General features: G+C 39.2%; 1 protein-coding gene and 1 long non-coding RNA gene across 2 annotated transcripts; both read left to right on the top strand.

Annotated features, from left to right (window-relative positions):
* The first annotated feature begins 1,369 nt into the window (after positions 1 to 1,369).
* LOC108049439 lies at positions 1,370 to 1,986 on the top strand. The gene is made up of 4 exons (XM_017130615.1): positions 1,370 to 1,469; positions 1,527 to 1,618; positions 1,671 to 1,824; positions 1,871 to 1,986. Exons 1-4 carry the CDS (start codon positions 1,385 to 1,387, stop codon positions 1,948 to 1,950), a joined length of 411 nt encoding a protein of 136 aa, XP_016986104.1. The 5' UTR covers positions 1,370 to 1,384; the 3' UTR covers positions 1,951 to 1,986.
* A 109-nt stretch (positions 1,987 to 2,095) lies between these two features.
* Positions 2,096 to 10,892, top strand: LOC108049442. The gene is made up of 2 exons (XR_001769541.1): positions 2,096 to 2,198; positions 9,836 to 10,892. It is a non-coding gene; the product is annotated as an uncharacterized LOC108049442 (long non-coding RNA).
* The last annotated feature ends 223 nt before the right edge of the window (positions 10,893 to 11,115 follow it).

The following is an 11,115-nucleotide window of genomic DNA, read 5'->3' on the forward strand; positions in this document are numbered from 1 at the left end:
ACTCAGACTGCACTTTTTGCTTTCAATATGCGAGTCGTGAATTTGCCCCGGGTCCTTTTCTGGTTTTCAGCTGTATCCAGCGCCGTTGCTGTTGTTACTGTCAGCTATTTGTTGCCGTTGGTCATATTGCAGTTGGAGTCGGACCATGGCGCCTTGCCAACAAACCAGCCAACCAGCCAAACCAACCAAATCAACCAAACCAACAAAACCCAGCCAGCCAGTCAGCCCGACACCCGTTTGATAAACGAACAAAAGTGAAAACACATTTTGCATTCGGCAGCTCCTGCTTTGCATAACTCTCAAGGATGTTCGAGGGCTTGCATTCGAATTAGCATTGCATCAGTATCAGAGGAATGTTGGGGGCTGGTGAGGGTATTAATATCATATATACACAATAAAAATCGTATTTTAGGTGTTGATTATATCGGCAAATTCATCAGCTTGGGCTGCTTTACTTGATCTAAGTAGGGAAAATTGGGAAAACTTATTGAGTGGACCATTAAAATGATTAATATTGCAATTTCTTAAAAACGAGATTTTGATTTGCTTTTTAGCGGAGTTGTTAGAGGAAAAGTTAGACTACCTTACCTACATTTATAAAATCAACATATTCATTAAAAATGACGAATTCGTACTTCTCTTCCAGTAGCTCTGCTAAAAAAATCTAATTGATTGAAAAAAAATATTTAAAAGCCAAGTGCTTCCCCTTAATAACATTTTTCTGAGATTAATTTTTTCCAAATGCTGACATACTGATATATGGTTAAAAATTAAAGGTTCAATTATTAAAAAAAAAATGGTACAATCTGAAGCACTTGTTCACAAATAAAAAGTAAATACTAAAAATAGAATTCGCATTTATTTTATAAATAGCCACCTTAAGCAAGCGAATGAAACCATTTTTTCTATGTGTACAAAGTATAATTTTGAGATTATTTCTGCTTTTAAATCTGCATTTCAGGGCAGGGAAATGCTTCACCTGGTTACCCTAACTTGCAGATTGGTGTAAATCCCTCTCAATTTTCCTATTTCGTAACCTGAGTTCCCCCAGCACATATTTGATTGAGTAATCCAATAAAGTGCCATTCCATACGCCACAAAGGGAGAAGCATGCAGACGCAGTTAGCCAAATCACAGCCGCCAGCATCGGTTATATATCTGGTCATTAGACGAAATGGACAAGTCGTGAGTTGGTGTTAAGTGCCAGCCAACTAAAATTAGTTTTCATTTGTTTGCCAGAATTATGGATGGAATTTGTTAGGTGAAACCATTTAATGCACAATTTTAAGTGACGCATAAAGATTGGAATGTAAGCATTTATAAAATGAGTTACTTTGGAATTCAATGTCAACAAAAAATTCTGATAACTTTAAATTCTTGTAAAATGTGCGGTAATTGTAAAGCCCGTATTGCTTGGATTGTAGCCGGTATTGTGGGCGTAATCCTTTTAATCGGAGTCCTGCGATATGGTATCTCATGGTTGAAATTTTTTAGTATTTTAATTCCTATTTTTATTATTTGTTTAGTTTTTTACATCAGCATATTTGATATAATTCTTCTTTTCCCATTGGTAATCGTTATTGGATTCGCTTACACAATAAAATTAATGTCCGATATGGTAAACTATTTAATATCTGTGGTTCATCCAATGCTAAGTTGATTTTTTCTAGGAATGTTTACATTTAGCGCTGCTGGCTATTTTTCCAATTCCTATTTGCTGTATATTCATGTTTGTGCAGAGGATAGAGAGGATTATAGAGCACTGGAGCCAATTGAAAATATTTTGGAAAATCGGTAACATTTTGCATCTGACGTATTTAATAGGTACGAAATGCATTGTTTTTCATAAACCATTTACTAATTGGATCAGTCTTTCCTTGCGTCTGGCTACTATTTATTTTCCACTTTTATTGTGAGTCCTACATTCCACAAACTCTTATTATTTCCTGAAGTGAAAGGCCATTGAATTCCCCAAAGTGATTTCCGATTTTCGGCTGGTAATTGTGGAAAACATGTGCAGATTGTCCGGGCCAACAATTATGGTGGAAAACTGTTGATAAAGTTGCTATTCATAAACGTGATTAGCTGAAGATTTGATGCCGAACTTCTAATGAATGAAAATCATTGGAAAGTTTGCCGCTGGCAAGATTCGCTAATAAGACACATTGTCTAGCCAAAGGATCTGGTCGAACCGAAAGGTGAGTTCCCAAAATATAAATGGCAGGAGGCGGGGTCCTGCTGCTCCTTCGCGACTCTTGTTTGCCGTTGTTATTGTTGTCGTAAGTTTGGCAACTTGCTCGCTTCCTTGGGCTAACCGAAGCACATTACAACTAATACACTCAGACGATGTACCCAAAAGTTTGCTTGCGTCGCACAAAGAGCATAATTACCAACAACATGGAAAAATCGGGAAAACTCGAAGGAAAGGGGAAAGCGCCAACTTTTCCACAAAATTATTTGCGGTCGCAAAGGTAGAGGGGGAGGGGGCAGAGGAGGGCATGGCAAAACTTTGACATAAAGAAAAGTTTGCGCAAACCGACTTAAAGAAAATTATAATTACACGCACAGTCAGCCAAATAGTCCAAGTTTTGGGGCTCTGGCTTTCCTTCGGGTTCGTACTCGGCTTTGGTTTCGGTTTCGGAAAATTCTGTAATTGCCGTTAGTTTTCGAAGTTTTCAATTCGCAATTTGTCCACCAGGACAACTGGCAGACAAACAAGAACAGCAAATTATGGTAAAATATGCAAGAAATAATAAAAAAAAAGCAGAGAACTCAAATTCTCGGCAATCATGAAAATTGGAGAGTATAATTAGACCACCTGGCCGCCTCCTCAAAGTAAACCCACACAAAACCCGACAAAAAACCCGGAAAAACTGAGCTGCCCAGATTGAATTACGTGCGGTGCTCATCGACGTGCTTTTGGCTTTTCTCTAGTTTTTGGGCCATTTTCAGTTTTCTGCCGAACTTTATAATTGGCCAAGGCAATTAAAATGTACTTGAAGAAGGGGTCAAATGTGGGTAAATTAATTTGTTCATTCGTGATTTATGATCCACATGACTTTCTTGTACTTTTTGGCTAGCTAAAAAATAAGAATAATATTATTTAAGCTTTGTTTATGCATACTGTCACTTTTTTTAAATATTTTTTGTAAATTATAATTTTGAAAATTTGTTACTTTCCACCGCATTTTCTCCCTTGGCTTCTTCTACCCTTTCTCAAAAGTTATTCATGCCAAAGTGGAGTGTGTTTTTTACTTTTTACACTCAAACCGCCCCACAAATTCCCCGCCTTCTACTCTTATTCCCATTTTAATTTGCACATGGACCCGAGGTTATTCCTGCTGCGACCCTTGGTCACTCTGTCCGTCCGCCGGGTGACGGGAGTTTCATTTATTTAATGCATGCACAATTTCCTAGACACTTTAACGGCGACTTTTGATTTCCATTCCCAAATCACTGGGCGGGGGCTTAATGTGGCGGCAGGCTTTGCACAAAGCCAGCTGGCCGGCTTTATAGAGCGACAAAGGAAATAAATATAGACGGTCCCGCCAGCAGACGAAAATAAAAACAGTCTAACAAAGGGATTTTCGCGCTTTTCTTTCGAAAAACTGAGCCCAGGGGATGGTTTGGCTTTACGGGTAAGATTGCACTTTTCCGGCTGCTAGGTTTCATTAAAGGTTCTTTCAAGTTTAAAACAATCCAACTGAAAAAAGATTAAAATTCTTTCAGAGCACTCACATTTTACAGTAATTTACAATCTCTAACATTTGATCGATTTTTAATAGCATTGTGTTGATTGACCTCAATAATTGTATTAATTAATTGAATAAAAAAAAAAATCTTGATTATACAACTAATTAAAGTCTGAGATTTAGGTGTTGGTGGAAAATGAATGATGTGAAACCTTTGGCAGTATTATATAATTATAAATCTTATTATATATCTAATTATATAATATCTAAAATCAGATCAAAAGTTAGTTCGGGTAAAGAAATAAATATGGTTAAGCCTACTTACAAGGTAAATGTTAAAAGGCGTCTGAAAGCAATTTTTATGAAATTCAACTAAGAAATCATCTTCTGCTTGAGTTTGCTGTTTGATTTGAAAACAAAGCTGTCAGTTCAAAACAAAACTGTTACAAGTAAAATGACACAAATGTTCTTTAAAAATATTAATATTTGTCATATTTCCAAAAACATTTTTTATCGTAGTACTATTTTATTTTGTATAGTACATATGCTTAGCCATAAATATTCATAGGTTGAAATTCCACATTGATAAATTTGTGTTAATCGAGTTTGATGACACAAAACTGTACAAAAGTGAAGTATAATTGTTATAAGGGGCTTTCAAATTGTATTAACTTTTCATGTAAATCAGTCTGTGTGTTTTTCGAAAAATAATTTAAAAGTAAAGTAATTTTTGTCTGTTGATTGATAAAACAAACTGTCTGTTGCATTGGATGTGAGTTTCTGGTTGGAGGCCACACATCCCCTTCAGTTTTCATGGAGGCACAGCCTCGGTCTGGAAGCGAAATCAATGACAGAAATATGAAATGAAAATATAATTGGTAATTTATTGTGTCTACAGATCGTTGCTGCAAAATGCGAGCAAGCCAAGTAAAATAATAAATGCACATATTCGTTTGTGCTTGCCTGGATATATGCATACCCAGTGCAGTTGTGTTTACAGCCGCCTCCTGCGAGTCCCTCTGAAAAGTGGTGCGGGTGGTGCGTCATGGGCCTGCAACTGCTCCACTTTGTGCCGCGAAATCCACTCGAGTGCGCACCAATAAAAATAATAAAAATTGTGCCATAATAAAAAGCGCAGCGCACAAAGAGCAAAAAACACCCGTGCCGCCCAAATAAATCACACAACTTTGCAGACAAGGGATCCCCCAAGAGTCGGTTATTTCGCTGCACAGGGGAAAATCGTATTGAATCTGATTTTAAAGGAACAATATTTAATTGTGAAATTTGCTCGTTTGACTGCTTGTTTTGAGGAGTATTCGGAATACTTTTCATATTATCAGGTTTCATAATTAATGTTTGAAATTGATCTTGGCTTAATATCATAATTCCTCTTAGTGTAGCTCTGCAGCAGAGGCGCCAGTTCTGAATAAGAGGGAATAAAATGAATTGGACGGGCTTTAGCATTGGACCTTTACAGTTGAGTTAACATTTAAAACCAATAAAAAAACCATGAAGGGGCAGAATTTATTAGCATAATTATATAACCTAAATGGTTTCAATTAAGCTAGACTAACGTAAAATTAGTATTAAAGGAAATAAGGAGTAAAGTAAGGTAAATAAGGAAAATTATTCCAGTCAGTTTCTGGATCGCTAGAATGCATATCATAAAAGGAAAAACAAATAATAATAAAGTCATAATGGGAAAATAAATATATGCTTAATAATAAACCTCAAATGGTTTCATTCACGCTAGGCTTCCATAAAATAAGTAAGTTTAATAAACAATATCATGCAAGTCAGTTTCTGGATTACTTAAATCATACCCTCATGGCATAAAAAGATAAATCCAATAATTTATGCAACCCGGATCAAAATCATTAATTATTCAGCCAGCACTCTGTTATGCAAGAGTCATGATCAAACAACAGTCTGCGTTGTCTCACCATTTGTTTGGCATAGTTTGGCATAGCTCAGCGCAGTTTTGCAGCCACGATAACGACCTCAACAATGGCCAGCAGACCGCGCTTTGATTTCTATAAATCAACAGTCGCTACGCAAACTGTCAAGGCAATGGGGAAAACTTTCCATTTTCCGGCGCTGGCGGCGGCTGCTTTTGTTCGAAAACGCAGCGCACTTGGCGATAAATCAAAGCCCAGATCGCCAGGCAGATCAAACAGCGATCCGCAAGCCATGAACATCGAAACCCAAGGAATTCAAACAATTTCGCGGGGAAGCCGGGCAGCAAACAATATTGTCAAGCCTGGCGACCTGTTCGCCTGACTAACGAACTGCGCTCTGTTCGTTCATTAACGCCATTAAACCAGTTTTGACATTTTAATTAAGAATGTGCAACATTGCGTATGCGCATTCTGAGCTGCCGACCAAGGTCAGGATCATAGATCATAGGCGAGCGCTTATCGCCGTCTACAACAGAAACAGCAGCAACATCAGCAACAGCAACATCTGCAGCAGCAGCAACATCAACCCGCTAACAGCAGCATCGCGTCGGCTTATCGGGCATATCGCTGGCCAGCATCTGCATTTGGCCATGTCCTGCGGCGAGCAGTGCGACAAGGCCAAGAAATTTGCATTTACCAGACTGTCGCCCACTTAATTACGCAGCAACGCAACAGTTGCAGTTGCAGTCGCTGCTGCAGTTGCTTTTGCTGTTGCAGTGGCTGCTGCAGTCGCCGGCGTTGCAACAGCATGTTGCACACTAACAAGCTTGCCTCGAAGCAGAACTCTTCGGCTGGAACCCAGCAAAGCCAAGGGGCACCCTACAAAAGAACACGAAAGATTATAGAGGTTGCTGGAAGAACTATTTATTTATAAATTAAATATTTTAAATACAATTTCCACCTTTGATTATAAGCAAAGTTCAGAATACGATTTTATCTTTATAGAGCTAATGGAAATAAAATGGTAGCTTTAAGCATGATTTAGCAAAAGAATAGATATGGTTTTCAAAATTATAAGTTTTTACAACACGCGATTTTTAAAAATATTATATTGAATTAAATTTATATGTTTTTATACTCAATGTTGATTTTAATTGTAAGCTTGCAATATTTTAAGAAAAATCTAAATAAAAATTTCATTATAATGTGCTTACAATAAAAACATTGCAACCGTTTTCTCTTTTTTATGGAAAGCTTAATGTGGGTCCTTAACTCAAAGAATGTATTTAAATTTAGAATCTTTCTTTGGCTTACAATGAATATCAGAAGTATTTTCAAGTATTCAAGTAGTTTATTAAAATACTTTAAAAATTAAAGTAAATATAAGGTATTACTCTTTTTTATCAAACGAAAAGAAAACATTAAACAATATAATATAATTCGTTTGACGAATTTGTTGGGTGCACAGGAATCGCCGACATTGTGTATCTAGAAATATTTCGCAACAAATTATTCAACACTTTGCATGCACACCAAATGGCTGCGAGGATGGAGGCGACTCGGCGATGAACATGGACAACATGAGGCGACGACGACGACCCTCTGCCCCCGACTCTCATGCTTGATGGCCACTCCGGAATCCGGATCGGATCGGCTTGGATCGGCTTGGATCGCCCAGCTCCCAGTGCCCATCTCCCAACCCATTCCCTTTGGCCCTGTCATCGTCTTGTCTCCGCCGCGCACTGCTGTTTGTCACTTCCTTCGGCTGCGGCTTGTTAAGTGCTGTTGGAATTTGCCATATTGCCATCGGATGACAGGGAAATGGGGCTGGAAGTATCTGCAAGTCGGTAGCCGGCCGGGGCAAACGTAAATCATGCCAATTTAAATGAGTGCAACCTGCGTTTTGACACTTGTCATTGTCATGGACCCCAAATGTGGCCTCCGTTTGATTGCCACTCCGTGATCCGCAGACTGCATGACGTCGTCCACATCGCCTGCAGTTTCAGCACCATGCCAGATCTGCACAGAAAAATATTTCTTAATTAGAAAAGTTTGTTTTGAATATTAATCTTACGAAAGCGTGTCCTTGAAGCCACAAAGTGGCTGATAAATTCAAGACGTTGTTGTAAATAAATGCAAAATACAGCATTTTAAATAATTCTTTTTGAAAGACATAATATTAAATAAATAATTGTTAGACTAACGTTTTTCAATAAATAAATATTAGATACTTTCTCAATATAACTTCTGAATTTAAAATTCAGAAAGTTGTAAAATTAATGCATAAAAAGTATATAATGGCAAAATACAGAAGATTAATAGTTAATTTTCAGACCAAAAATTCATGCTTTGGTATTTGATTTTTAATAGAGCTTTGATAAACAAAAACTGAAACTCCTTATAAAATATTGCTGCTAAAATATTACAATCAAAATAGCATAAGTCTGCTAAATGTGTATTTATTAAGAGGTGGCTAAAAGTAAACTGATTTTTCTTAGTGCACGAGTAAGTCCCCATTATTGTCACCGGAAATGTTGCACTTGTCTTCGGACTGGCGGCTGCATTAATCAGCTTGCATTTATGGCCTGCTGATTGAGTAATGCCCGGGTCCCCACTTCACAGACACCCACGATCTCAGCAATAACCAAGGAGATCTGAGTCCAAGTCATTAAAATGTTATCGGTTATTTATCTGTTACCCGGGAGTGGTTTGCACAGCCCAGACTCAGGGTCTTAAGTTGGCTAATCTCCCTTACGCAACTTTGTTGAGGACATTTGCATCTATGTATGTAAACGGCTTAACTCGGAGACAAGGTAAGGTCTTAGTGGATTTTAAGGGAGTGCATATAGGAAAAGAAAAATAAAGCTCCGAAATATAACATAAAAGCCTAGGCATAACGAATAATAATTGCATTTGTGCCAATTTAATCATCAACCATTCGATAATTTCAATCATTCATGGCAATCTCTAAGTTCAATGCAAATCATGTGGTTATTACTCTAGTTATCCACTCAAGAAATCCCCGAGGAGAATAATGGCTATCCAATTGCGACTCGAGTGGATTTCGCAGTTCATCTGATTGGTGGGCTGCTGAATGCTAAGTTGACGCTTTGATCTTGTCTTGAGCGTAAATCTGGTGATGCGCTTTTGAGATTAAATGCCATTTGTGCGGCGATGGAGCTGGAGATGTCGCAGATCCCGCTGCACTATACACTGGGCAAATTAAGTAGGGAACGGGATGCAGTCCCGAACAACGACAACAACACGGGCACCTGTTCATTAAACGAGGGGGAAATTATAGTGCGCCGAGTGCAGTAAACAAATGTAATCGACATCCTGTGTAGGCCACAAAGGATGCCGCCTGCAATCGATGAGTGGTGGAAGAGGAGGGGGGTTGCAGGAGGATGGAGGATGGGAAAGGGCGCCTTCGTGGCTAACAAAAGGAAAAGACAACGCACACACAAGCGCCGCTGAAATGAACTGGAATGCAAAGACAAACAGGAAAAGCGAACCGCGGTCGAGAACTCAGCACAGCGCAGCATAGCACACAAAACAAATAATAAACACAAGCATTTTTGATTTAGCATGAAATTTAAATGACCCGCCGCACAAACACACAAATACAAAAATACAGAAATATAGGGGAGGCAGATGGAGGAGCTGCAGCTCAAGACTTCACTTTGCGTTTTATTGTCAGGGCGCGCAAATATTGTCAAAAGACTTTCGAGCAGTTTCATTTCCATTCCCCTCTTTTGAACACTGAGAAAAAATGCATTGGGGAACATAAAATTCTGCATGTCCCAATATCAAAATTATGATTAAGGAGCAACCTTTTTTAAATGAGAATAATAACTTGACTAAGTTATGATTAAATGCTTTAATGAAGAGGTAAAATTTCATTTTAAAGTGTTATTCCTAAAAATAAGTGTCGATGTGCATAAGTCCTATTTTTCTAATAAAATAACCTACATAGTAAAATAAAATATTATAGGTTAAAGGGTTCAAGAAAACCTATATTTCGATTATACAATTTTTTTATTTTTTCTACCCATAGTTTTTCTCTTAAAACCTTAGTAAAAATTCCTATTGCACAGTTTTTCTTCGTCAACCCTTTAAACTTTTTATTTTAAAGATTTCAATTCCTTTATATTCTGAATTTATTTTCCCTATATTTCTGCCTGTTTAAGACATGATTTTCTTTCAGCGCATTTTGCCAGACATTACCATTTGCATCTCTCGTTGCAGCGACGGAAGCGCCAGTGAAGAGTAAAAGATGCCGACAGAAATAAAAGGAACGATGGGCCCAGGGTCTGGTCTTTGGTCCCTGGGTCGTTCCCTGGTCCCTGGTCCCCTATCCCTATCCCAATACCTATTCCAGTCCCAAGTCCCTTCAGCCTGGTCCTGTTTTGTTTGTCCCGGCGCTTCGAGTGTCCCCTAGACGGCGCAGAGAGCACTTGTTTGGATTTATATTTCGGTTTGCTTAGGTCCGAGAGGAGCCGGCTAAAGTGCCAGGCAATCAAAAACAAATTATGAGTGCTACAATTTGCCCGGGGAATGCGGATCGTAATGGGATCGGAATGGGAGTGGGTATATGTATATGTATATCCCCTTATCGCCGGCTTATCAATGTTTATGGGGGCAGCTAATGCACTTGGCGTGCAGTTGCCTTTGGCGTTGGCATTGAACTTTCGCCGGAACGAAAGACGGGGAACGAGAAACGGAGAACGGGCCTAAAACAATGGCCCAATCGGGCACACTCCACTGACCCACTTGGCCGGGGAAGAGGCGGCTTAATCACGGCTGCAAATCCTATATCAATAATTGACTTGAAAGCAAACAATTTATGATGACCTAAGCCCGAACAAAGAGCGCAAAAGGGTGCGGTAATCAAAGGAATTGGCAAGGAGAGAGGGCGAGTCGATTGGGAATGGGATTGGGATTGGGCCAAGCGGATAAGGCCAACTCAGCACCATGGCCCAAAAGCGTTGCGATGACGGGGAAGATGATGATGCCAATGCCGATGCCGATGCCGAGCCGATAATATAAACGATGAACGATAGAGCACGTCGACCCACACAAACTAATGTGAAAGTTGTGGGAGGAGAGGCGAATGCGATGACTGGCAAAGGATGGACCAAGTAGGAACTGTTGCTGCAGCGGATGACCTTTGGAGAACCCAACCCGTCATCCAGCTCCCAAGTGAAAACATCTCGAGAGCAATAAATGGCAGACGAAGAAGCGGAAAAATTGGAAATTCCAAATGGAAAAGCAAAGCAAATAAATATCTTATGGGCAAACATTATTGGCGGGGCTAAAACAAAGGCCAACTGGGTCAGCAAGTCAAGGACCAGTCAGTCAGTCAGTCAGTCAGTCATTCATTCCGTCAGTGTGTCAGTATGGCAGTCCCCAGGGAATTGGCCAAGCCCGATTCGGTTCGAAGAAATTGAGCTGAAATCATGGACAGTAGCAAATAAGTGCATGCATTTTTGAACTGCAAATCAACGTAATGATGACTCCGCAGTTGC

This window comes from Drosophila rhopaloa, unplaced genomic scaffold, assembly GCF_018152115.1.
Source record: "Drosophila rhopaloa isolate 14029-0021.01 unplaced genomic scaffold, ASM1815211v1 contig_115, whole genome shotgun sequence".
In the NCBI taxonomy this organism is placed as follows: Eukaryota; Metazoa; Arthropoda; class Insecta; order Diptera; family Drosophilidae; genus Drosophila; species Drosophila rhopaloa.

Excerpts from the sequence above, each read along its gene's own strand:
- LOC108049439 (XM_017130615.1), top strand. The coding sequence starts at position 1,385 with ATGTGCGGTAATTGTAAAGCCCGTATTGCTTGGATTGTAGCCGGTATT. Across the intron at positions 1,470-1,526 it reads AATCGGAGTCCTGCGATATG|TTTTTTACATCAGCATATTT; the intron begins GTATCTCATGGT and ends TTATTTGTTTAG. Across the intron at positions 1,825-1,870 it reads GCATCTGACGTATTTAATAG|TCTTTCCTTGCGTCTGGCTA; the intron begins GTACGAAATGCA and ends TAATTGGATCAG.